Source organism: Pezoporus occidentalis, unplaced genomic scaffold (genome assembly GCF_034315485.1).
Source record: "Pezoporus occidentalis ecotype Australia unplaced genomic scaffold, CSIRO_AGI_Poc_V1 ctg26, whole genome shotgun sequence".
Taxonomy (NCBI): Eukaryota; Metazoa; Chordata; class Aves; order Psittaciformes; family Psittacidae; genus Pezoporus; species Pezoporus occidentalis.
In genome coordinates this window covers 1,899,107-1,926,630 of record NW_026914502.1, presented here as the reverse complement: position 1 = coordinate 1,926,630, position 27,524 = coordinate 1,899,107, and the positions used below count along the sequence as shown (strand labels likewise).

General features: G+C 42.5%; 1 protein-coding gene and 1 long non-coding RNA gene across 3 annotated transcripts; one reads left to right on the top strand and one right to left on the bottom strand.

Moving 5' to 3' along the window:
* Nucleotides 1-1,299: 1,299 nt before the first annotated feature.
* On the bottom strand, nt 1,300-12,033 carry LOC134166361 (T-cell receptor-associated transmembrane adapter 1). Of its 2 annotated transcripts, XM_062623941.1 has the most exons (7): nt 11,830-12,033; nt 7,257-7,376; nt 6,808-6,912; nt 5,226-5,262; nt 4,550-4,611; nt 3,268-3,326; nt 1,300-2,127 (listed from the first exon to the last, which is right to left on the bottom strand). In XM_062623941.1, the coding sequence occupies exons 3-7, from the start codon at nt 6,908-6,910 to the stop codon at nt 1,864-1,866; spliced, it is 525 nt and encodes a 174-aa protein (XP_062479925.1). In that variant the 5' UTR covers nt 6,911-6,912; nt 7,257-7,376; nt 11,830-12,033; the 3' UTR covers nt 1,300-1,863. The 2 variants fall into 2 exon arrangements, with proteins under 2 accessions (XP_062479925.1, XP_062479926.1); XM_062623942.1 differs by lacking the exon at nt 11,830-12,033 and having other exon boundaries at nt 6,808-6,918; nt 7,261-7,376.
* On the top strand, nt 7,897-26,326 carry LOC134166364 (uncharacterized). Its single transcript, XR_009965845.1, has 3 exons — nt 7,897-8,681; nt 8,953-9,072; nt 26,238-26,326. It is a non-coding gene; the product is annotated as an uncharacterized LOC134166364 (long non-coding RNA).
* Nucleotides 26,327-27,524: the final 1,198 nt, after the last annotated feature.

The following is a 27,524-nucleotide window of genomic DNA, read 5'->3' as shown; positions in this document are numbered from 1 at the left end:
AGTTAGTCCTTTATGTACTGGTATCTTAGTGTTTAGCTTTGGATCTTTGGCTTTGCCTTCCTCCTTTCCCCGCTCAGGATCTTAGTCAGGATTGTCGTTTTATATGGTTCTCCATTAAAATGGGTTTAATTGATTCTTTGGCATTATTTTTGCTTATCCAGGGGTGCTTGGTTGATAAAGAATCACTTCAGTTCCTAGTCTACCTTGTTTCTGGGGTGTGACAGCCCAAGTGTGTATTGACTTGACTTTTGCACACAAAAGCAAGGGCTTGCACAAGACGGGTGGTGCTGCTGGGCAGCTTGGGCTGCAGGGGTTGGCCCTTCCTTTTGGTCAAGCATAGACGTGCCTGTTTCTTTTATGTTGATCTTTTTTTTTTTCTTCATAAATTTGTCCCAGTTCTGGATGAATCCGTTCTCTTCTGCTCTTAGAAGAGCTGTTGGCTCTTTGTACTATGGGCTTTTTGGTTTGTTTCACGTAACTGCTTTCAGGGCTATCTCCTTCAAGGCCTGAGACACTTGCAGGCTTCTCCCTGGCGGTGTTCAAGACCAGGTTGGACGAGGCCTTGGGTGCCATAGTTTAGTGTGAGGTGTCCCTGCCCATGGCAGGGGGGTTGGAACTGGATCATCTTAAGGTCCTTTCCAACCCTAACTGCTCTATGGTTCTATGATTCTCTATATGTCCTCGAGAGTTTGAAGCTCCTTGACACTGTGCCCTGCCTAGGTTTTAAAGGCACGAATCCTTTTGTTGAGAAGGACTAACTGTGACACCTAGAGGTAGGCACGCTGCATCAGGATGCCTTGCTGTTTCCTGCTGCTATTCCTAATTAATGGCTCCCAGAATATAGAAGCAAACCCCCACTCCATCAAAGCTTATCATCTGACGAGTCTTAAGATGAATGTTCACACAGTATGTGAATTATTTGGGGAAATAAAAGGCTCTTTCGACTTTTGCAAAATAGGTGGGAACAACGGCAATGTAAAACCCAATAGCAATGTAGACATCACATAGGATATCAGAAGGAAAAAAAATCCTGTCTAAGAGATTTATTGTTACAGATCATTTACTAATGTCTTTGTGGACTCTTGAATGCAGCTGGATACAACGTTACGTTAGTGGAGGAGCTGTGAGTTGAGATGTATCCTGGTATTGCTCACAGAAGGAAACTAAAGGTAGGGATATTGTTAAATCTTGCAAGATGGGCAGCTGTGACTTTAAACAAGCTGTTAAATTATTCTGCAATTCTCTTTAGATATACTGTGTTGCTACCACAGACTGGTCACAGTGGGAAAGTAGAGAGTGTTGAACAGCAGATCAGTTTTTAATTGGGAAAAACAACTAAATCATGAGGTGTGCAAGTATGAAACATGGATTCCTGCCAAAAGTATTGCTGAAACCGTTCTGGAAGAGACGTTAGGCTCTGTCAAAGCGCTACAGAAAATAGAGGGGGTCTTTGGGGACTGTCTGAAACTTGATAGTTGTTTTAAACTAAGGATTCTAGGTGGCCTTGCCTTGGGAGAGGGGTTGGACAAGATGATCTCCAAGAGTCCTTTGCAACCCCAAATATTCGCTGATTAATTTTCACTGGAATCAGTCCCATGTGAATGCTGAGATACCAACTTCTACAACGAACTGCCTTTTAAAATGTCTCCAGGTCTTTCAAATTCACAGACTGGATCTACATTTATTTCTTGCTTAGGCTGTAAATATGCTCGGAAGACACTTTGGGAACACTTAACTTACCCGCTTTATACCATTTTTTGGTATGTCTGTTTGCCAGAATATTATCTCCAGTGATTCACTGTCCCCTCAGACTGAACAAGCAGATCTCAATTTCTGATTGCGTATTTGGTTCGTGAAGGCAATTCAAACGTTCTCTCCTTTTGCAGTATGAATTAAACCCATTAATCGAATGGGGTCATCATGAATGGCTTCTGCTTTTGCTGGGTCTTCAGCAGCCAGCTGCTCACTATTGAGGTAAATGCTGACTTTGGAAGCCATCGTGGTGTGGTTAGACGATCTTTCTTCACCCTCTTCTAAGGAAGGGTCTGTCTTTCTCCTCGGTTTTCTGCGTTTTCCCTTCACACTGTGATCAAGCGAGGCATAACACATCTGATTGGCAGCCCCCACCTAGAAGGACATTCACTTTAGCATTCAGTAGTTATGCTTGCTTTAAAACTGTGCTTAAGACTTTGAGTATGTTTGTATTCTAATCATCCATAGCGGCTGAAGTGTACCCCAACTAGCTGCAAATGAATTCATGATGCACAGCATTAAGCTGTCGGAGTACAGAAAACAGACCAGTGTAACCTAATGGCAAATAACACATGTTCTCAGGAAGGTGGCAGCAAGGAAAAGATCAAGGTATTGTTGGAAAGACTGTGGGAATGAGGGTCACTTACATAACCAGTCCGAGTTCCTTGGGATGCAAGACGTTATTTGATCTGGTTTTCTTCCCAGAAACAAAAGAATATCAAATATGGGCAATTCTTGTCTGTATGTATGTTGCGATTTCCTGTGCAAAATGTATGCTGTGTGTGTCTTTCCTCTGATTCTTTGTGCTTTTCAAGCCAGATTGCCGAGCACTTTTGACATTAGACTTTCATAGTTTATTCTGTTTCCATGAAGTTAATGAAAACAAATGTCTAGATAAGAAAAGAGTATTTCTGCCCCCTGGAAGTATCCTGAGAGATAAGGCTGGAAATTGGTCCTTCTGAAATACCTGCAAATCAACTCAGGAAATTGATGCTAGGAGCACTTCAATTAGAGACAGATCTTATTGAAGCTTGCATGCTTTTAGGCATCCAAGTAGCTCAACGAAATAGAAATCAATAGCAAAGCAGTCTTCTTTCATTTGTTAAGACATATATATTTTGTGCTGGGCAGGGCAGAGCAGTCAAAGTCATGATGATTGTGTGAGGCAGATTGTGTTTTCACCTGCTCAATTTCCAAACTAAATAGAATTCTTTACGTAAGCCATTGCACTAGATGCAGGCTAAATTCAGCCTGATCTGTATGCCTGCAACTGAGCTTCATCATGCCATATGGATGGAAATGAGCGGCCTATAATTCTCCTGCTCTCTCAGTAATGACCCAGATTGAGCAAAGGGTCAGCCTGTGCTTATATTCCCTGATGACCTGAGACACTAAGGCATGGTAATTTTCATGATGAGCAGCGTAAAGGTTTTTTGTTATATATTGTCACGGGATAAACACAAGAGCGGAGGCAGAGCACATTACCCTAATTCAGAAACCCCAAATTAAAGGTACCTGTAGCTGATTAACTGGTCTTTGAGGCTGGGACGTCATCTGTTCATAACAACATTCCTCTGTAATGTATCAAAGCAGAAAATGTTTTAGTTATCAAGACACACTACTGAGTCTTAAATGTTCGGATCAACAGATCCTCCCTTGTTACAGAACTAACTCCCCCCAGTGCACTCTCATGGAAGCTTGTTTTGTATGAAAATCACACACAGAGCTCTCCCTCTACTTACAGAGGGGCAAAGAGCTAAGAAATGCAGCCATACAATGAAAATGAAAAGCATTTTGTGTTCATACGGAGAAAAAGCTTCTCATTATTCACTAAGTGGGCACCAGTTTGGCCTGCTAGGAGGATGTCTTGCTGTTGGGTAACCACATAGTGGTGTATTTGTCAGCACAGGCAGTCTTTTCTTCAGTTGAGAAAGTGTGAGTTGCAGCAGCTAATGATTAACTTCTATTCCTGCCTCTGTTTTCTGTAAGCTGGTTTCAAGTTACTTGCTCGTGTTCTGTCTTGATTTTTGTCATCAGTAAAACAGATTAATTCCTTGCAGTTTTCAGACTGTTGTAGCCCGTGCAGTTGAGTGTTGGCTTGGTTAAATTTGTGCAATCCCCATATGAAAGAGTTTGGGGTTTGTAGTTTATTTTTACTGCTCAAACACTTTGGTTTTGCTTAACCCCACATAAGGCTAACAAAAAGTTGTGTTCATGTCACCTAAATACTGCTTTAACACTGTAAGGGTTTTGGGAGGGATACCTTCATCATATTGAGCTCTAGCTGCAATTCTATGATGTTATTGCCTTTAATGTTGTATTTCTCTGCAAAGGGTTATTAACTACAGCCCACTAGAGCAGAGAAAAGCTATGTGTGCTCACCATTCAGCTGCTGGGCTTGTTTCAGCATGTTTGTTAATGTTGCTGATGAGCTGTGGATAGCCATAGCAGAGAACTGTTTCTGTCAGCTTCCGTGGGAGCGCTGACTTTGGGTAATGAGTAGTTTATGTCTTGGATTGCTTTAACATGCTTCAATGTCATTTCACCTCATGCAGCTTTATATGCACAAACGCTCTTGGTTTTGAGATATTTGGCTGAACAGAACCATTTGGACTGTAAAACCTCAAATTCAGCATGAGATCTGGCCTTAGCAGTACTGCAGTATGATGGTTTGCAGTTCTATCCCAAGTAGGTATTAATACAGCAATTGAAAAGCAGTGGATTCTCAGGTTTGAGAAACACAGACAATACTGGTCAGTCATCTTTTAATCACACCTGCTCTGAAAGTGAAGCTTACCTAAAATATCTTGATTAAGGTTGCCATAAACTGGGTCATCTTCTGCGTGATGGTTATTGTAGCTACAAGGGGAATGGAAAAATACTTCTAATTCATAGAGTATACTTTATTTAGGATTCCACTGGTTTACTCTAAAACATTTTACACACATGTAACAATGGCAAATTGCATGTGATCTAAAAGACAAGACCAAACATACCGAGGACTGGCAACGTCTCTGTTTTACCGCTTTTGAGCATCACGCGTAAAAGAGTATGAAATGTAAATACAGATAAATTATTGCTCCACAAGTGTCAGCCTGTAATTTATTGTTGTTTTCTGAGAGTTCTCTTAAATTATTATAGTTTTATTGAGTTTGAGTGATAGTAAATAGTGATTTTGCTCTATCTTGATTTCTTTCATAGATAAAGTTATCATATAAGGATGCAATTATTTTGTTGTTGGAAAAAAAACGACTGGAGTATATCTCTCCTGCATGATTTTATTTCTTTTTCCCCCTGTTTTCTTTGGAAAACTTCTTTTTTTTTCCCTACAACCACCCTTCCCACAACCTAACATTTCCAGACAGGCTGCATGAGATACTGGATTTCCCCCCATGCCACCCCTCCAAAGCCATCTGCCATTATGTATTGCTTCTTTCATCCTTGTCAGAAAGAGATGGTTTTGTCCAGCTTACCTTGGGCTGGTCCCTTCGTAGTCGTTATATAATTTAGCTGGAAAATTTGTTAAAGAGGAAAGATAAAGTTAAAAGAAAATGAAAGGTGCTCCTTTTAGAGCACGTCAGCGCAGTTGTGTCACCTTTCATACTTCGGATTTCACTGTCAGAAATAAAACTGAAAGCTCTTGCCTCTCAGGACCTTTGGGTGTCCCCCTGCTCTCCTCAAATACTTTTGACTAATACAAGAAATGTTTGTGTTATAACCCTGTGCTGTAAAGCCTACATTAGCTTGCAGCCCCCCAAAAAGGCACTGCAATGTGATTAATTCTTCATTTCCTCCTCCTTCTGCCTCATCTTTTTCTCTGCCATGGGGGGGTGCATCGTGCATCGTGTTCACATTACATGATGAAGGGTTTATTTTACTAGTTCTGTTGCTTGTATCTCTGAGAGATATCCTGTGATCCACAGAGATGAAGATTCTGAAACAGAAAGGCAATGGCTACAAAGAGATTTGTTGCTCGAGCTTGATGAATAACTCAGGAACACCAGACTTTCTGACCTCTGCTCCAGCACTCCAGAATTTACTATGGTTATCTCCAATCCCATGACAGTGCAGCAGCAGCCAGTCTGACTGAAGCCTTGCTCAAGGTTAGTTTTGGAAATGAGTGTGATAGTTCGTTATAGAAATATCTGCCTAGTAGCACTAAAAGACAAAATAACCCAAAAAGCTCCCCCATCCCACAACACTCCATTAGCTCTTTTAATATCCTGTAATAATCTAATTCTTCAATACTTTATGAGTGCAGTTTATAACTACAGACCTTCTGCTCACGTAGATCATGTACGTGTGTGTGTTTAATGTGATTGAATCCACCACTGTCTGCCCACCCTTATGTGTGTTGCATAGATAAGGTTTACCCTGTGTAAAGACAGCTTGCCCTGAGTGGGAGTGGTGGGGATTGTATAACTAAACACCTATAGAACCGCATGCATACGAGAGGTTGCACTGGCATAAAGTCATAGCTAATTTTCACCAAAACCAGAGTATGACTGTAGTCACCCTCTAGCACAAATGAAATCAGTTCCTTATTGTGACACATTGATTTAAGAGCTAGGTTAGCATCCCGTGATGAAAAGCAATTGGATCTTTATTTCATTTGTATTTTTTCCCAAGTCAACTGATTACATACAAAATGCGGATGAATCTGAAATTCAAAGAAGCATCCGGGAACTTGGGGAGGAGAAAATTCCCTCAAATGTGTTTTGAGTCAATACATTTGAAAAAAGGAACTTACAGGTGTTAAAAATAGATTTCAAAATATAGCCAGAACTAGGTTCTTCACGTTGTTGGTTTGTCTTCAGAGTCTGGATTTGGGTAGCTGTATTTAGCAGTGGGTTAGGCAGCTAGCGAGCATTCTGGAATCATACCTGACTTAAAACTCCTATAAGGTTTTAAGTTATATCCTCTCTACTAGCATCTTTCTTGCCAAAAGATGATTCATATGAGTCAGTTTGTTGGCTTGAAATCTCCCAGCAGTGATGGCTTTCCCTACAGACGCTCTAATCGCTCCATTCCTTACTGAGAGACAACATTACTTACCTTGCTTCTTTGTCATATAATGTGAAACGTTCAGTACCAAGGAAACAACCAGGGCCAAACTCAAAAAGGCCAGAACTCCCCAGACAGAAAAATGGCAGTCCATGTCTGCAACTGAAAGAAAATAGTACTGTATTTCATGGTGTCTAACAGTTTTGCTCTATTCTTTTGTGTGGTTTAAGTTGGTTGATTTTTGCTTTCTGTAACTGAAGCTGCTGTTTTGTTGTTTACTCTGTGACAGCCATTGCTATACAAGCTACATAATTCATAGCAAAACCAGATGCTAGATAATAAGAAAGCAACATCAATAAAGTGAACTACTGCTTCATAGGAATTCAGCCAAAGGCTGGGCCATCGGTTTGCCTGTACGAAGCAGTAAAAATCAGAACTTGCTAAAGAAAAAACTCATTTTAGTGAATAGCTTTTAAATGATTTTTCTAATTGCCTTTTACTTACTATTTGCAGCGAGTTTCCGGCTAAATTTTGGAGTTCATGGATGTAGTTCTGAAGATGAAGTCAGTCCAAACAACTTCCTTCACTTGAAATGTCTCTGAATCATGGTTTAACAATACCTGCAAGAAATTTCACAGGTTGATATGTGCTTTCTTGCATCTCCTGTTAAAACCACTTGTACTCATACCCTCACTGTCCTTCCTGAGAAAGCAGAGGATGTAGTGGCATAGGATGAGCGGTAGCTGAGAACCAGTGAACCCCCCCGAATGACTGCAGAGAGAAACCCAAACAGCTCCTGAAGAATCACTTGATGAAACACAGGTCAACTTAACTGAACAAAGCCTCCTTTTGCACTGCACTTGCCTCTCCTTTGAGCCCTATTAGAAACCCAGGAGGGAACCTCCCTGCACTGAATGTATTTGGTCATTTAATTAATTCTTCAGTTAACCTATCTGGTACAAGTTTTCCATCCCAGACAATGCTGAAGAAGATAGCTGGCCTGTTTATGGCAGTTTAATGGCCAGAATGACCAGTGTGGCTGCAAATTGCCTGCGGAACCATTCCCTGACAGAGGAAATGCTGAGCCCAAATACAGGAGTGAAAGGAGCTTGAAGCTGGATTTTTCCACCATGGTTATGTTTCGGGTTTGGAGTGTTTGAAGTAAAGACTTGTCCCAAAAACTTAGGAATTCCATTAGCATCACATGAAAATTCTACCTGGAGCAGAGCAGTCAACATGAGAAAGACTGGATGATGCTGTCAGAGAGAGATTCAAGCAGGTCCTTAATACACTGATTTGGTATTGATATAGCTGAATTCCTTCAGGAGGCCGACATTTGTTTGCTTCTTAATGGAAGCTGAGGTAAGGAAGTACAGGACTACTCCTTCCCATGTTGCCGGTCAGGGGTGGGAGGGGGCGATGCATTTTGCTCCTGCTGAGAAAACAGAACTTTGTTCCTTGGCTGACTGGCTCTAGCTCACTTTAGGAACTGCTCCTTACAAGTTCCATTCCCTAATTCTGCTGGTGTTGAAAAAGCTGGTTTAGTTTTGTTTTTATTCCAAGCCACAGATGTTTTATGACAATGAAACCAGATGACACTTGGTAGTGAAAATAATCACAAATCATAAGGCCTCCTACAATGCAGGTTTCCTTCCTGATCAGAACTCTCTTAAAAGGAACAAAACGGAGCACGTAGGCTGTAACTTTGACTTGTAACCGATTTTCACACAGGGTACTTCCAGTGGCCGTCGAGCCTTCCTTTTAACCTAAACATCCTGTTTCCATTCCTTTCTGTTCTCCTACTTAAGCCCTGCCAAAGGTGTTTTGGGTTTCTCCATCACTGCAATGCTACTTTTCATGTTGAGAGGCACTTTTTCAATGAGGTACAGACGTTCATGAGGAGAGACAACACTGCTGTAAAGCAGGTATGTATTATTCCCACTTTTCAGAGAAGGGATTAAAACGAAGGGAGATATGACCTTGAGAAGCTGTTATCAGGCCATGTGAAGAACCATTAGTGTTTGGAACCTGGTTAGTTGTTCGATATTTGCATCCTATGTAAATGCTGTATCAGTCTCAACGTAGTACCTATATAAGTCATCTTTCCTTCTCTTCTTATACGTTTTCTGAAGTGATTGTTTTCCATTTTTCTTATTTTTGTGTTTCTTCTCCTACAAACCCTTTTTCCTTTTCCAGGAATGAGATGTAGTATTGTGGCCTACGAGAAGGGAAGCGCATCTAACTGTGATAGAAACGACAGCCCTGTGATTCATTAGAATAAAAACAATGAGTGAATACCTACAGTACAGCTCTGGCGTAAGTATGTACCTTTTTCTTCATATTGAATGCTGTGATTTATCTTAGTGATTGAGGAATCCTATTTTTCCCTGATATTTCCAGGATGGGAGATCTCTTAGTTTCAGTCTGATGTTTTCAGCCCCTAAACTGAACTGGAGGAAGCCAAGTCCCACTTCCCTAGGACTTTAAAAGCATTCAATCAAAACAGAAGATGTGAAACTTGGATTTCGAAGAAAACATACCAATGTTGTACATCTCACAATCAATAGTTCTTAAATGTTATTTAGAAAACTGCATGGCTGGGGGGAGATTAAGAAAACAACATTTAAGTGTATTCCTAGCTGAACACCGCTTAGTTTATCTTCCACAGCTCTGACTTAAACCTCTCCTTGTGTATTTCAGTAGCATGTATTCAAACCTAAGTGCGACTTCAGTATCTCTTAGGCTTTTTGTCTTTGCAATGTGAGCTATTTGTTTGTCAGAAAACACTACTTCTATTTCAGAAACAGCAGCTGTTTTTATTTAGCCCATGAAACCATAGTAAAGACCTTGATCGGAGACACATGGGTGCTGCTCTGAGTGCTCTGTGCTTGACTAATGTTGGTTTCAAGTTAATCTTAATTTCCAAGGACAAATCGTGAGAGATTTTGATTTTATATCTTAGCTTTACAGCTATACAACTCCCAGCTCTCTCCAGGTGCTCCTGTACTACCCTTATAGTTGTTGCCAATGTGCTAGCTATTTACATTTATAATTGCCTTATTTATATATTTACTACTTTGACAACAGGAGCAGTAGCAGTAAATATGAATACCTGTATGAGGAATAATTTCTTTCCTCAGATAACTACACTGATGTCCCTGTATGTATAACAGCAGATGCAAACTGCAACAGTAGCCTGGTGGTGCTAAAGACAAAAGAAAGATAAGGTGAATGTGGATGGAGAGTGAGAAATAAACCAAAAAAGAAGTTTATCAGTAATTATAGCCTCTTCTGAAATAGTGTCTTTTATTCTGTTCTCTAATTTTAATTCTCATTCAAGTCGCCTATTGTCAAATGTAGAAAAAACAGAGTCTTATTATTTACATACTACATCTTTATTCCAAAGAGCCCATAACACTCTTTTGAGGGGGTTTCTTCGCGTAACTGTTGTCAAATTGAATATTTTTTTAACCTTTTGTTATGTTTTTGAAGAAAAGTCCTATGGAAAAATTAGGCCCCTGGGAATAGTACTCTATGATTCCAACAGGATATGCTCACATCCATCAGGCTTTTCTGTGATAGTCCGTCTGTGATGGGAATACTTAAGAGTGATAGTAGTTTGTCCATAAGAAATCATATTGAAGCTGTTCTTAAAGTAAAGCGCTCCTCTGTGGAAGAAAAGAGTTCATTGTCTATCCAAAGGTTCCATGGCGAGGGCCTTGGAATGGTCAAGTGGAAGGATGGCCCTACCCGCCACGCGGGGGTGGAACTAGATGATATTTAGGGTCCCTTCCAAACCATTTAATGATTCTATGGCAATTCTCATTTTATTGTTAGAAATAGTTGGGATGGGTGAGTGGGGAGAGCACTATATTTAATTAATATAAAGATGACAATATTTTGAATACTTAGTGCCAGAAGATTTCTAGTGTTAATGATACATTCCTATTCTGCTGTGCTTTCATTTCTGTTTGGAAACAGGGTCAATCTTGGAGCTGTGTCCAAGTAGAACATCTACGTTAGGTAATTTACTCCATCTGGATGAGGTTTCTTACTTTTCTGACTTGAGGGATGAGGTTACTCACCTCCTCTTAGAATATTTTACACTGCTGTAAGCTAAAGGGACTTTGTTCACACAACAGAATACGGACAAACAAAAGACTTTCTAAAGACGTTCATTCTGCTCTTTCTCCTGTTTAAACCTATGACAACTTTCTCCACCAACAGAGACAAGACATGGAAATCAACAGAGTTTTGGGCGTTTCTTCTTAGGCTTTCTCTTTGCAGGCTTCATTATATTGTAATTGGAGGCAGGGGGGAGTGAAGAAGCAAACAAAATAAAACAAAATGAGCAAAGGAGCAGACATAATCATGTACTTGCCTTTGGGAAAAGGGGCCAGATTTAACAAACTGGGGCTAGAAACAGTTGTTGATCCTCCTAACAGCAAAGAATAGGTAGCAGAAGTGCTAAGTTTCATTCCTTCTTGTCCTAAGCTATTTTGTTTAGAGAATCCATGGCAAAGGATGACAGGAAGGTAATGGTTTGTTTCCTGTTGTTTCTGTCTTCAAATTTGTCTAAGAGAGATAAAACTAGCTCTTCTTTTTGAACTCTCTCCAATTAAATGGTGAGATAAATAATGTTCTGTTAATGACCCTTAGAAAAAGCAAGCCATTAAGAGACTGATGATTGTTAAATTAGCATTAAAGATGCTTCCACCTGTGTGAGTTTTTAAGACAGGGTTAATTCTCCGGAAAGGATTCCTTAAACTGGAATTAAATAGCACACAACTAATTGCTTTGTCAGATTCAACTTCAGAAGGGAGGCGGCGCAATGTAAAGTAAAGCCCTCAGCACAGTAAATATTTTAAGGGCAAAACTAACACCAATGCTTAGTCTTGCTTAACAAACCTTGACTGATGCAGCTTTAAGCTGTTGATGACGACTCATCAGCATCCTGATTATTACTACTAATTAGACTTGAGAACAACCTTCTTGAAGACTGGTAGTCTGCCATAGCGTGTTGTTACTGCTCCTTTGTTCACAAGTTTATAATAGGGAAAAGATAAGGCTTACCTGGAGGTGTTGTTTCTAGGACTGCTCCCCGGCCCTTCATCCAACAGGAAATCAAGTTATGTTGGCAGATCTGGGATGCTCTTTTGTTTTGGACCTGGCAGCGTGAATCTACCTCTAGAGTTGCTGTCAATTTTAAATGTCTCTGGTCGTCTTTCTTTCACTCGCTGTCTTACAAACAGGAAATGTGGCTTAGGCTTTTACAACCTCGCTAGCAAACAGGCAGGCTCCTTCAGTGCTTGCCTCCAAGGCAGGGATAAGCTATTTATGTGTATACTTGCATTTATTATCCACTTGCCCTGCCACAGAAGAGCGCATACAGGACGGTTAGTTCAGTTTTTCCTGATACAAACCTACTTCTGTAGCATTCCTATGAGACCCATACTCTAAGCCTTCCTGTTTGTGATGTTGTGTTGAATTCCACAAAAGTATTTAGATACCTCTTAAACTAAATTACAGAGCTATTTTACCTATGAGTGTTCTTTGACTCTTTCTCCCCTGAGGTTTCTGAACCATGTCTGAAAGTGCACTGCTGAGAGAGCCTACAGTTTATCTGAAACAGGATTTAGAGAGGTAATGCTGAAATCATACCATTGCTAGCTCTGGAAGGTCAGGTAAGGATGTCATAATATGTTTCTTCCATTCTTTAAAGTCTATGAATTGTTTCACAATCCAGAACAGTTGAGGAAAGAGAGGGTAAATCAACATGCTGCTTACTGTGTATTTATCTTTACAATCTAAGAGAACATGCCTGTGTTTGGGTAGAGAAGCCCTCTGAATCAGAGTAGCTTCTTCCAGAGGAAGCTTGCACTCTGAGCACTGTCAAAGAAGCTTTCTGTTCACTTCTGAGGATCTCTTGGGTTTTATTTCCTGCAGAGCAAACAGTTTTATTTCCAATTATGTATAATGCAGAAGTGGGAAGGGTTTCTCAAGAGAAGAAATGAATCACATAGCAATGTTTGTCTTTTTGGAATACATACATAGAAATAGCCCTCAGTGTATTCTAAGGAGCAATTTAAAACATTACTCTTCAAGAAAGGCTCTTATGTGAGAAAATGTCCTTTGCAGCATATGCTTATTTGGGATGTTATTACCTTGGAATGTTATTCTTATATTAACTGCCTTAGATCAGTGCTGAAAAAATAACTTACAGGATTAGCATCTTATTTGAACATGAAGGAGCGGGTTAGTCTTGTTTAATATAATTTACCCTTCCATTTGAGTCCAAAAGGGGCTATAGACTCCTAACTACTTGAGCTTTATTATAATGAAGTGAGCTGATGGGGAGAAATTGATGTAAAAATACTGAAAGTTGTGGGAATTCTTACACTTTATACTGGTTCTGAGGTTGTAATGATCACCATGAAAAATGATGCTATTTTAAAGTGGACATAGCTTTGGCCTTTGCCAGCAACTGAATTTAGACACCCCATTCATAGATACAGGTAGATTCAAAATTTCTCATTGTTCAACCAAAATGCATGGGTCCATCACACTTCACTGTAACCCAGAATGCAGAACTAGATCTCCTTCCAGTAAGTAATGTGTTCTGTGATCTTAGTCTTAACTTTTGCTTTAAGAAGCTAAGACATCCAGTTTTGTGGACACTGCAGTTCATATGTTTGAAAGTAAAGGGTTTGTTACAAGCCTAGGGAAGGAGAAGGCTTTAACCAGTTATAATGAATGGCCTTAGCAGTTCCATGTTGTAGGATCAAGTGAACCAAAGTGTCTCAGGGCCATCTGATAAGAGTATGCATCTCAAGAGGAGGCCTCTTGTTAAGAAAAGGAAGGATTCTGAACTGAGAGAGAAGCTGGAGAGGGTGGGAGGTATGCATTGTCAAAAGGGAGACAGCTGCTTGGTTTCTATGCTAGGAGCACTAGGGGCAAATCTGAGATCTGCAGAGGATTCAGAATGAAATGCTTGTCAGCCTGAACAAGAAGCTTACAAGGAATAAACTCCTTTGCAGATAATTAGGGGGATGATGGAAAGGTGGACACGAAGAATGCAGCAAGAGATTTCTGGGTTTGTAGTCCTGGTGGTGTGTTAATAAATCTGCTCTCCAAGAGCAAATCATTGTTGTACAGTATTAGCTTTGACTGGCTTGGAGAAGCAAAGTCTATTGGATTGGATATGAGCTTGGTACAGTTTTGGGCAGGCTTCAACAGACTGGAAGCTCTGTTAGATATAGCAAGAAATTATTCGCTGCAGGCTGTGAAATCCCTTGTGAATATAAGACTTCTTACTTTTCTCTCTTGTGCTACATTAAAAACTTAGTGAGCCCGTAGTCTGCTTAAAGAGGTGTTATTCAGTATAATGAAGACAAGGACAAATGGTGCTTAACTTGAGAAAGAACGTAAGGTAATGCTGCTCTGCCCACATCTACTGTGTACAAAGGCATTTCCTCTTCTTTTAGAAGTCCCCTCCAAGCTATGAACTGCTGGGTGTGTATTCTTGGAAAGTGTCTCTGACTGCTTAGCTCGTGTGATCTTTGGTAAAGATACGCTGCTAGCGTCTCCAAAATAAGAATCTATGTCACGTAGACATCTGACTTGGCCAAGAATAGCTCTTACTCTTTACATTCTGGGGGAAGGTAGGTGGAGTACTATTAAATATTGATGTGCCCAGATGTATGTGAAGGAGCAGGTCTGGGCTTAAATGGAGTCAAACAGTACTGTTGGGCAGAAGACTTGGATGATTGAGGGAAACAGACTGAAAGATCACTTGACAAAGTAGGAAAAGCTTATGAAATAGTATGTTGTTGTTTTAGAGAAAGGCAAGCAGAAGCATCCTAAAGGAGGCATGAAAGACAACTTTTTTGTGTTGGGAAGGGAAGCCATAGAAAGGGATCTTGATTTTCTTTCTTTGGCATTAGCTGAAGAAATAAACCCAACAAAAAACATGTTATGGATGTGTATGGGAGGATGTGTCTTGAAAATGCATGGTGCTTTGTGCAGAACAGAATAGTTAGAAAGCCTGGAAGTGGCCTGTTAAGTACTCGTGCTCTAGGAGACAGTAACACACTTACCACAACGTTATTTCAACTGATATGTTTATGCGTCAGTGGTATATATGAGCTTGAAAGGCTTACACGTGTTTTTTGAGGAAGGAGTTATATGGCAGCAGCCAAACATGTTAGTTATATCTAATTCCTGTGATGAGATAGCAGGCTCTTCCCAGGGAGCATGGAGCTAAAGGAGTAGCTGACCAAGGCAAGATTATAATGTTGTTGGAACACCAACACAGGAGGTCAGCAAGTTTCCAGAAGGAAGACAATGCAATCTTATACTTGAAGTGCTTTTTTGGCTCTAGATGAACCGTGGCAGGACAGAACATTTTCCTGTGGTTTCTTCAAAAGGATAACAATACCATTGCCATTCCCAGCAGTCTCCTCCAAGTCTGGAATTTGCTGTACACGACTGGAAGTCTCAAGGGAAAAGAATTTCTTCTGACAGTCACAGAATCATAGAATCATAGAATAGTTAGGGCTGGAAAGGACCTTAAGATCATCCAACCCCCCTGCCATAGGCAGGGACACCTCACATTAAACCATATTATTCAAGGCCTCGTCCAACCTGGTCTTGAACGCTGCCAGGGATGGAGCATTAACAGCTTCCCTGGGCAACCCATTCCAGTGCCTCACCACCCTCACAGTAAAGAATTTCCTCCTTATATCCAATCTAAACTTCCCCTGTTTAAGTTTGAACCTGTTACCCCTTCTCCTACCACAACAGTCCCTAATGAAGAGTCCCTCCCCAGCATCCCTACAGGCCCCCTTCAGATACTGGAAGCTGCTCTGAGGTCTCCACGCAGCCTTCTCTTCTCCAGGCTGAACAGCCCCAACTTCCTCAGCCTGTCTCCATACAGGAGGTGCTCCAGTGCCCTGATCATCCTTGTGGCCCTTCTCTGGACTTGTTCCAACAGTTCCATGTCCTTTTTATGTTGAGGACACCAGAACTGTTCACAGTATTCCAAGTGAGGTCTCAGGAGAGCAGAGGGGCAGGATCACCTCCTTCGAGCTGCTGGTCACGCTCCTTTTGATGCAGCCCAGGATACAGCTGGCTTTCTGGGCTGTGAGTGCACACTGCCTGCTTGACGTTTCGGAGTTTGTAGCTTTCCCCTGAAAAGCCCTCTTGAATCCTTCCTCTCTGTTTTCAGACTGAAGTCTTTGCTATGCTGCCAACAGAAGGCGTCAGGGGACTGCCTATGCTGTTTCTTAGAAAATGAGTATTAAAACTAGCTATTTTTCAAGTGTGGCTGGAGGCAATGCAAATTGAATAGGCAGCTGGCACAAGGCTCCAGTGCATTTGGCTTGATAAATCTGGGTCTCTTATTTACTTAGGAAGTCGCTTAGCGCAGCACGGTTTTGCACTGTATGTGTGTTGCCGGTACTTTCCCAAGACTGCAGCGTGCATGTTTATTGTGGCTTCCTGAAGGTGAAATAAACTGCACAGCTGACCACAGAACCAGGCCTCGGATGCCTGCTTTCTCTATCACTACTCAAATTACAGCCTTTCTTGGAGAAACTGTTCTTTTTAATGCTAAGTGGGGTAGTGGAAACCCCCTTGCAAAGAATGAAAGGGAGACCGACTGTAGTAGAAGTCTTGGGAAGCGTAGGTATTCCTGCAAGATGTAAATGACTGTTTGAAGTATGGAATGTGCTGTCTTAGGTATTGTTAGTAAGGGATCTTCAAGGCTTTGCTGGGGCAAGTAACTGCAGCAGAAGTGTTTGGAGGGGAGCTTATGCTGAAGTGGAGTCTGCTCTGGTTCTAACCTCACAGCGCATCAGAGAAGCGGAACTGTTCTTTCCAGCTTAGCGCGTGGGCTTTGCTTAGCTTGCAGGTGCAGACCTGGTGCTTTTTGTGTAGTGAACATAAATGAGCAATGATGCTACAGAAGGGAGGGAGGCTGGCATAAAATACCTGCCAGAAAAAGCGAGGCCTTTCCCGCCAGCCTCAAACGCTGCAGAGAGCTCTGCTGACCCTGACAGGGAAATTTGCACTTAATGTCTTTAAGAAATCAGTGTCATTTGTGCATTGTAGACAAAGTCCTGAATTTCACCATTTTCTCAGACCAGCGTTAAGCACATTTACTGCCCCTGAAATTATGGCTCTGATTACAAACGGTATCATGGGTTTCCTGCGGAGAAACCACACGTTTTTCTTTTGAATGCTGCAAAACCTTATTACTGAGAGCTGTAAAGAGAAAACTTCTTATCTGGGTAACTCTGCACTGTCGAAATTTCCATTGGAAGCTAACTCTGCACGTGTGCAGCTTGAGGTGGGGGTTTTGTGCTCTGTGCTGTGAGATAGCTGAGCAGTCTCTGCATGACTAGCAGAGAGAAAACTGAACAGATGCCACCTCATCCAAAACCGGCAGGAGTGTGGCCTTTCCACTGACTTCAGTGGGTCTTATTTTCTGTTCAGACACATGCTATATCCTAAGAGAGATGTAATCTCCAGTGATAATGCTTTCAGTAGCCACAAGAAGAATGGATGTCCTATTGAAGTTGCTATAATCCATTTACCTGGTTTCAGGATTATTGTAATTCCCCCTTGACACACTTATACAAAGAGCGTGAGCAAATATTTTCCCCTGGGAAGTCAAAGACCTGATCCTGCAACTATTCCTCGTGTGAGACTCCCTAGTGAAGCCAATGGGCTGCCCTCCATGCTTTGTAACAAGCTTGCAACTCTACCACCATTGACCCCAGCGCAAGAAGAAACTGCGAGCAAGATATTGCTCCAAAACTACTGAGCTTGTGCTTGTAAATGCTTTTAAAAGCTGTCTGGGACTCCTGTGAGAGTGTCCATGCAGCTCAGTTAAAGCTAGCATAGAAAACCCAAACTCTATGTATGTGGCCTGGAGCCTTGTAGAGAATCTCCCTTAGCAGTCTTAGTGCCTTCCTGAAGTAGAAACCTGAGCTAATAGCTGACTCTTCCTTCAACTGTGCTTCATGCTAAAGTGATGAAGCTGATTCCAGTTCCGCAGTATGCCCTTTAACCAGCTTAGCCTGCACAGTGGACTTTCTCCTTTCTCACCCATTGCTTCTGGCTTAAGTGTTTGGCTAAGAGAATGTCATAAGCTTGTCCTCTCTGTTGCAGTGACCTCAATTTGCTCTGCTTTAAGTGAAGTATTCCCAGATACAATTTTGAATGAAGATAACCCTTGCTTTGAGCAAAACACCACCTGCGCTCCAGTGTTGTTTAACTAGCATCACAGTTAATGAATTGTTGTAACTCAGGCTGCTGTCTCTAGGTTTGAACTCTCAATCTCTTATGCTGCTTCTTCCCAGCACTGGGAATCAAGGGATGCATTCATGCACGTGTCTGTGAAGTCAGAAACAGTGATGAGGAATATCTAACAGTAAGCCAAGGTACGTTTGCAGTGCAGCCAAAGGGCCGCTTAGATCTAGTTAGTGCACATGTAGGTTAAGGTGAAGATTCGAAATGATGACTGTGAAGGTAACCCTTGAAAAGTGGTCAGTGATGCATTGGAGTAGTGAATTTGAACCGAACCACTCAACTACTGAACCTTTCATCTTAACAGTGTTGTGGCTGCATCTCTATTTAAAGAAATAACTGGTAAGCAGATAACAGTGCTTGTCTCACCACATCCACGGCTGTTAGAACTTTTTTTACTACTTCCTGTTCAGCAGCACATTTGGGCACAGCAAAGTGTGTCCTAGCTCCCTTGTAGTATAAGCTGTCAGCGACTTGTTAGCATTTGCAGAAAGAGGGAGCAGAGGTGCATGGAAAATGGCTGTATTGTCCCACAAAACGTTTGTTGCAAGGCTATAAAGTGATTATTTGACATTCACATGAACATTCTGGCACTTCCCAGAGGCCAAAGTAAGTGTTAAATACGCTTAAGGTGTTTTCTTTAGGCGTAAGAATCTTGAATTAGTGTTTCTGCATGGAAAAGGCAAGGCATGGACTTAACTTGTCTCCATGTAAAAGCTGAAAATGCAGTCACGGACCCTGCTGGATGCCATGGGTGGCTTTATTCTCATGCACAAATGCTGCATCCTCAGCAGGAGGAAGCTTTCCCAACAGAAGCGCTATGACACATTTCACTCGGCTTCCTGGCTAACAAGCACATGTTCTCTTGGAAGGATGGCACTGCTGAAAACTGACCATCCCTAAGCATGCTGGTTTTGCTCCTTCAGATTAATAAACCAGCAGAAGAATCCCATGGTTATTGCTTTGTTTCTAATCTAGGCTACTGTGGTCCTTCCATTCACGTCCTGTGCTTAATAACTCTTGTTTTGAGTCTGACTACTTCAGAAAGGCTTTTTTCTATGACAATATGGTGCTTAAGAGTGGTTTTGTCACCTTTTTTGTGTGTGTGCAGCTCCCACTTCCACAGTGGATGCTTAGGAAAGAGTTACTCTACATGCTTTTATTGGTGCTAGTAAATTCTTGCTACGTTGCTTAGTCAGTACTTTACTTGTAGCACTGTCCAGAGATGCAGAAATATTTGCATGAGTGGCTTTTCTCCTGTTATAACCTAAAGAGCACAATTGCATAGCATTTAAATGCAGAAGGCAATTGTGCAGCTTGGTTACTATTTAGGTATTTCTGTTCAGATGCTGATTTAACTGCTGAGCATCCTTCCGCATCACCACTGCTGTACATGTATGTAGGCTCAAATCTGTGTCAAAAGAGTGTGACTGGATGGGAGTTGAATGACACCAAAGCATCCAGCAGTGCTTTCCCCTCTGTGTGAGCACTGTAGAAGTAGATGGCATTTCTGTCTTTAAAACTGGTTGGTGGTTTAGGAGAAAGTGTGCTAAAAATATGTAGCTTGTAGAATACTACTTAGGCCACTTTCTGTAGCTACTGAAAAGACAGGTTTTTCCAAATGGAGTTCAGAAACTTGACAGCATTCCCTTCAAGTGGAGGAAATATGTAGAGCAAGGCATTTTCCACCTTACCTACACCTCCCCAACAGACAGTGTCGTATTAGGAATGCAGAAAGGGGGTAAAGGGAGGTGGATTAACCCCTGAAGCTTGAAAATTAAATGAGGCAAGCAAGGGAGTTACTTGCTATGCTAACTACAAGTTAGTGTTACTCTTTGATCTTTGTGCACTGAGCTTTATTTTCCTCTCAGTACATGCTTAAAGCTGTTCATCTTTGCTGTGAGCCAAGCATCCTGCATAAAGCACCAGTCTTATCCCTTGCTCTAACCTGTACTTGAAGTGAAACTTTATGTTAGAAGTTATAGCACCATGCTAAAGTGGAGAGGAGACTGTGAATTATTTGCTGTAGCTCTTGGAAGCAATCCTGTTTTAGCCAAACCTGGATATTGCAGCTACTGGGCAAGGGAGCGAATTGTTGTAAAGGCTGACCATTCTGGTTTGCAGCTTTTACTGAATACAGTAAAATACAGTTGTGTGCAGTTCTGGTGTCCTCAACATAAAGAGGACATGGAACTGTTGGAACAAGTCCAGAGGAGGCCACGAGGATGATCAGGGGACTGGAGCACCTCCTGTATGAAGACAGGCTGAGGAAGTTGGGGCTGTTCAGCCTGGAGAAGAGAAGGCTGCGTGGAGACCTCATAGCAGCCTTCCAGTATCTGAGGGGGGGCTATAGGGATGCTGGGGAGGTACTCTTCATTAGGGACTGTAGTGACAGGACAAGGGGTAACGGGTTAAGACTTAAACAGGGGAAGTTTAGATTGGATATAAGGAGGAAATTCTTTCCTGTGAGGGTGGTGAGGCACTGGAATGGGTTGCCCAGGGAGGCTGTGAATGCTCCATCCCTGGCAGTGTTCAAGGCCAGGTTGGACAGAGCCTTGGGTGAGATGGTTTAGTGTGAGGTGTCCCTGCCCATGGCAGGGGGGTTGGAACTGGATCATCTTAAGGTCCTTTCCAACCCTAACTATTCCATGATTCTGTGAATGCTTTTTTTCTGTGTTTGAAGCATAAACATCGTGACTTTACATTGTGGGACAGAGGGTTCATACTGTGTTCACAGCGGGCTGTTCAGCTGCACAGATGTGCAGGTTCTGATGTGCCTTGAACCAGTTTTCCTCGAGTTGTGCTACAACTCAGCAGCAGTAACAAAACTGTGGAGTGCAAAAAAGGAAGTTAGAATTTTCTATATAAGACTGCTTTTCTATTAACCACCACTGACTTCTAGTATACATCAAAAGTTTGCACTGATAACGCTGTCGACATGCAAAACCCAGCGCTTTTTTTTTCTCTATAGCGAAAGGCTAAGGACATTCTTTAAAATAACCCTGTTGATAGCTTGTTTGATTGAGGAAAACAAACCAAAAAAACCCAGCTCTGGCTGAGGCCATTTGTAGCTCACAAAGGTTTCTATTTCACTGGTTAAACAGATACAAATTGGATGCGTGATTCCTACACTAATGCTGTGGCTTGACACTGATTTATTTTCCCTGCTATCAGTCATATTTCAATGTGCCCATCCATTCAGCTTAGGCAATGCTGAAATCCAGAGACAAGGCATACAGAAATGAATCTGTACTGAAGAGCTTTTTAAAGCTTGATATAAAAGACTTCTTACTGGACTGTCTATCCTTGAAACATATCAGAACACTTTATCAAGTGGAATCCATAAATGTTGTGCATGCATATACAGCATGATCCTACATCAAATTGCAGGCAGTTCGGATACAGAATACACCTCTTACCCAGCAGCAGCTCTGTGAGATTGTTTAAAGCCATGATGGAAGGATATCACTGAATGAGGAATGCAGGCTGGCTTCTCCCGAGTAGAGAAGAAACATGATTTCCTCCATACACTGGAGTAACGTTTTCTTCTTTGTGCAGACAAATCTAGGATGCATATTCAGTCTTGGCTCTGCTTTTCTCCTGAACAGTTCTATATTTGCAAGTTCAGACCTGCAATGACTTGCTGAAAGCACTAATTCACATCTCATTTATTGCAATACAAATCTGGATATTTAAGGTATTTAAAGTTAAATGTGTCCAGGATTTCAGGAAGGGTGTTATACTAGTACTTCTAAAATTCCTGGAGTGAGGGAGTTTCCACCCTACCTAGGAGGCTTTTAACAACGCTTACATATCAACTGAATAATGTTTCCCTGTGGTTGTAGAGAGCCTGACAAAGTAACCTTGAAATACTACCCGTATTTCTCACTTTGAAGCCAGTGCTTTTAAATATGCTGTATTGATGATTTAGGTGGTTAAATTTTAAGTCTGGAGAAGTAAAGGAGGGAAGCAGAGCACTAGTATAAGGAGTTTCACTAATGCGTGGCTAGAGTACTTACAGTACATCCTTTATCTCTGCTTTCCCAATGTGACATCTACTGCTTTGACCATCCTGGTCCTGAAGGGGGTGAGGGATTCCTGCCCTGAGCTGCACAGTTCGTAGCTTGCTGTGGGCAGGCTACGTTTTGAGCACTCCTTCCTGACCTGCCTCCCTAGCTGCAGCGAAGGGCTGGAGTGCTTCTGTTGCACTGATTCACAAGGTAAAGCTCTAATGATGAGGAAGCGTGGGATGGGCCACAATTGGGCAAGCTTCTTACCCCATATGAGAGACCTGACAGTGCTAAGAGGAGAACAAGAAGCTTGTTTGCATGCATAAGCCTTCAGCAGCATGTCACTGATGTCTCCTATTAGGAGCCAGAGGGGAGGGCATGCAGATCTTCAAAACTTAAAAAATGCTGGCCAAGTAGTTGGATGTATCCACACAATCAGCACTTCATAAAGCAAACCAGCTTCTTCAGCGGCCAGAGAGATGCTGTATTACTGTACTGCAGGGTTACTTTGTACGGATCAGCCACATCCCTCCCTCCCCTCCCCAGCACACTGAGGTCAGCAGTTAATGGGCAGCCGCCTTGCTGTAGCTCAGAGATGAAGATGTTTGTTATCCAAAAGTGGGATCAAGAACTGCTGCTTTATGTCAGATGTCTGTGATTTATGGCGAGCATCTTCTGCTACCTTAACCCAAACTAAGGTTTATTTAGAGGATTTTACAATGCTCAACACATCCATCTGTCCTGTGTGAAGACTTTCTTATGATAAGCTGAGCAGCCAGAACTTCAGACCCTTCCAGCAGACAACTGTGTTAATTTGGAGAGCTTTTCAAGCTTCTTCCTTTCAGGCCAGCTCTGTTCTATTCTCATCTTTCTTCCTTTAAGCACAGAACCAGACCCAGTCCCTCAGCAGGAGCTGGAGTCTTTTGCCAATGACAGTTTATTGTCTTATCCTCCTTTGTTTCCATTTCCTCCTCCCATCCCTGTTCAAAGGGTAGCTTAAATTGAGAGAGGAAAGCATGGAGTGAAAACAAACCAATATGTATGTACAGTAAATGTCAGGTCAAGATACCACAGCAGGATGGCAGTTCTGAGACAGATGCTTCAGGTACAGGAAAGGATTTTCTGGGCTATCAGGTGCATGGCTTCTGTCGGGAGTAAAGAACTGTGGTTTGTGGTGCTTCGTTAGAATGACGAAGGAAAAAGCAGAGTGCACTGAGTGCCAAACCATATTTATCTGTGTGCTATAGTCAGTGCTTTCTCAAGGTGAATGTTCTAGCTCAGAAAGAGATCGTGAAAATGCAGGCTGGGGCAGGCAGTTCCTGAGTGTCTGTGCAGCACTTTGAGCTTAATTCCTTTGCTCTCAGGCAATTCCTCTGGTTATGGATTCTTGAGTTTAATGATGAACCCATTGCATCCAAGATTGAATAGGAGCATGGGTCTTTGCGTAATACTGCGGGGGAAAAGAGAGGTGAGATTTGAGACGAGGAAGAGGTAAGGAATAAAGAGACAGAGGTGGGAGAAAGACCCAGAGGAGAACTGGAATCATTTCAGTAAAGGACAGTTAACAAAGGTGCCCATGATGCTTCTTTAAAGTAGCCGGAGGCACTGACCCTTGGATGGTGGTGCTAACATGTCCTTGAAACCTTTGTGAGGCCCACTGCAAGAGCAAAACTGAGTCCATATGGAAGGACTGTGCCAGGGCAGGGGCAGCACTGGAAACCTGTACTGGACATATAAACCTTATCCGTTTATGTGGAAGAATCTGTGGACGTGTTGAATCTTGCCACTTGGGAAAGAGACTCATATCCCAGTTATTTGCTTCTCAGCTGCTCTGAGGAAATACCCTACCTCCTGCCAAGGGCACAGGGCATCTGTGGAGGAGCTGATTCTTGAGGAAGACTTAGTTTTCTCCATGTGGTTCATTGTGGGTTTCCTTCACTGCCAGAGATGGACTCAATCTCAGGCCTCTGAAGAATAACAACCCTGACCAGGTTTGCATGAAATTAAGGCAGCAGCAAACGGAACAGATACCTCCTTGGGTTTTGGGGGTATATTTTGGGTTGGTGTTGGTTTAGCTGGTTGCTTTTTTACCCCCTGTTGGGAAAGCTGATTGACAAGCACTGCACTGTATTGCTACCTCAGTGGTGTCAGTGCCACTCTTTGTGATCTGTGGTCTTACCATTGTTGTCATGGGCTGAATGCATCTTGTGGTATAGGTTAATTCCAGGTCATTTCTTACAATACATTGTCTTTAGAGCAACTTCTAGTGCCAGACTCAATAGGAAGCCATGAGAAAAATAAATGCCAGTGTGGAAGGCTATAATCTTACAAGGCAAATGGGAAAGGACAGAGTCCTGCACAGCTCTGCATCATTTATAGTGCTTTTATGTAAGCTGCCAACTTCCTTGATCTATGTGTGTATATTTGGGCTTATTTTCCTCCTATTATCCCAGAAATTGATTCTGTTTCGTCATGCCTCTGAGGCTATTTACAGACTGCGTGATATTCCACAACCTCCCTGAGTTTCAGGGAGGAGACTGGAACAAACACCCAGATGCTGCATTTCCAGAGGACAAGGGCATCTGTGCCTGCCTGTGGACAGCTGGTTTTACTACCGGCTGGATCACGGCTGCCTCTGTTCTGGGCAATCAGAAAAGGGGCTGGTATTCATGTGGGGTTTGCAGGACGTGTCCTCCCTCATTCTGCCCTTGCCAATTTGATCTGAATGTGACAGTTTAGGGTGTTTGAGGTTCTGGTAGCCTAATGGGAGTAAGTGGTGTAACGAAAGCATTCAGGGTGGTTTTGATGTGTCTCCAATGCGTCAAATCTTTATGCTGGTTCTAAACACTGCGCGCTCACACGCACTGTGTTTGGGCTTTGTCCGGTGGGTGTCATCTGCTGCTCAGCACAGTCCTGCTATGGACAGAACCGTGGCGAGATGCATTCAGGGGCACTTAGAAAGGGAAGATCACATTAGCATTTACTGAGTGGTGCCTTCCAGAGTGGCACAGAAATCCTGTGTGTTCTCTGACTCCTTTGGTTATTTACCGTGACAGACCCATCTAAAGTTCATGGTTGAACCCATTGAGTGCTAATATGATTATTGTCCAGCCACTTTAGAGGGAAAAAGGTCTGTCAATTTAAGGAGATGGAAAGGAGGGTGTAGGGAAAGCACTTAGAGCTTTCACCGCCGGGCACAGAAGCACTTTCTCAGAAGTAACCTGTGCTAGAATATAAACAGCACCATCTACTGATGCAGAAGAAAACGAGCTCTTTGTCTACAAAGCCTTTTCTTCATTTTCCTTCTTAGTCAAGATGCTGGTGGCTGAATGCAAGCTTTAGCTGGGTTTTGGTTGTCAAGGTATGTTAACTATTGACTCCCCTTGCTAATGGTGCTGATAGAGAAGACGGCATGTTTTATCTGTACGTGGTCTGTCCCATCCATCAGCAATCCCAGCAAAAACCAGGCCTATCTGGTACCCTCGATACACGTAGATATGTCTGCTGAATATATTAGCTGCCCCCCTAACCCTTAGTGTTGTGACAGTTTCAGTATTAGCTTAGAAAAATACGTTGAGCTTCCGCAGACGTGGTCTCTTGCCATGTGTGCCAGCTCCCTTCAGTCTCCCAGCTGAAAGCTGACTGATTTGTGACAACCTCATCTGGCAGCTTTATGTGCTCCATGCTGGAAACACGCCACAAACTTCAGGGACTTCCCAGTGACACAGTTTGCTGTGTGTGGGAGTGGGTCATGAGGGTCCTTTTTGCTGCCAGCTCCCAGGCACACTGCACTGCCTTGACCTTAGAAATCTGGCTTCATCCTGAAGTGAGGAAAGTGTTTCTAGAGTACCCTTCACTCACTGCCTCTCTGCATCTCGGTCAGCCTGATCTGACTCCTCTGCTATGGAGGACTGCCTGCCTTTTCAATCTTGTGTCCTCACCGCTGACTGGTTCTCCTTCATCAGAACCTCTGGTTCAGTGCCAGGATGGGCACAAAGTAGAGTCCCTACATTAGTTAATTTAGCTTTGCCTTCAGTGACCTCTGATGGGAACAATGAGACCTCCACAGATTCCTGGGCCTCATCTGGTGTCCTATCTCTATTCTGTTACTGCTTGATGATATATGGAAGAAGGAGCATGACCTTACTTCATCTTTTACAGAAGCAGAAGGCTGCCCTTTTTGTTGTACTCCAGCACCACTTAGTGCGGAGACGTTCCAGAGGTCACTAATGGGAAAATAAGTTTGTACACGATGGTATTCCATTGGTAAATGAAGCCCAAGTTCAGGAGGCTTTGTGTTACACGGAAGTTTATAGGAGCATCTATTTTTTGTTTCATCTTTGATGGCCCTTCCCTCCCTGCCCCAGCTTTATGCACCTTGCAGCATCCTTTCCTACTGTAGAAGTCCATCTGCCACGTACACAGCTTATGCACTGGAATCTAGAGGGTACAATTAATTCCTTGGACCACCCTTTGCCAGCCAGCAGCCGGTCAATTCCTAAGCTATAGATCTGGCAACTGCTGCAGTTACGTATTTAAAGCTCCATCTCACTAAGTTTCTGTGACTTCTAATGGATACGGACAGATTGAATGAAGTCTGAATGCAAACAAGAGAGAGAGAATTTTAGACTGGTTATTCCAGTTGGGGCAAAACCCCCAGAGTGATCTTCTGGATAGCAAAGTGCTACCAGCTCGGAGTACGTTTTTCCACTCCATGAATCAGTTGATTTAGTAAGAAGGGTTTTCTTCTTACAAACCTTGTTTTATCGAAACAGAACAATCTGCTGGGTTCAGTTTAGTGCAGATGATTAGAGAATGTAATGTAAGGGAAGAGGAAAAATACATGGCAAGGAGCAGTTATTAAGGCAACAAAAGATGTATACTCAAACAATGAACAGCACTGAAGTTACCTGGGTCAAAGGGGAACATGTCCATAAAAAAGAGGACCCAAAAGTGAAAGGAAAGAAGGATTTGGATCACTGTTGAAATGAGATGTGAGGAGTTATAAGAAAAGAGAAGTGTGGTGAATTCATGAGGAAAAGAAGGCAGGTGGAGGAAGAAAAGGGACATCTTCTGTTGGTGCTTTGAGCAGGTTCAGGCAAGCTCTCCAGGAGCTGGAACATTTCCATCCCTTACTTACAGGAGGCAGCTAGCAGGTACTGTAACTGGTTAACCCCTGTTGAGATGTTAAGTGACTTGCTGAAGGCTTCAGTGAACTGGTCTCTGCTCCCTCCACACTGTTCAAAACGCTGCCTGCTTCTGCATGGTAATACTTGCCTACAAGCCAGAGAGCATGCTGGAGGAAAACGCTTTTATTGGGGCATTAAGTGATGTGCCCAGCTTCCAGGGAGCAGCTCTGGGGCAGTCAGTGGGTGAGAACGGTGTCTCGGAAATCACAGAGGCATTTGCAAGGCCAGATTCTGTGCCTCACAAGTGCTGAACACAGGC

Bases quoted from the DNA above. Each gene is read 5' to 3' on its own strand.
- LOC134166361 (XM_062623941.1), bottom strand. From the start codon at position 6,910: ATGGACTGCCATTTTTCTGTCTGGGGAGTTCTGGCCTTTTTGAGTTTG. The intron at 4,612-5,225 runs GTAAGCTGGACA...TTCCCCTTGTAG, and splicing joins TACGAAGGGACCAGCCCAAG to CTACAATAACCATCACGCAG. The intron at 2,128-3,267 runs GTACCTTTAATT...ATGTCCTTCTAG, and splicing joins GACCAGTTAATCAGCTACAG to GTGGGGGCTGCCAATCAGAT.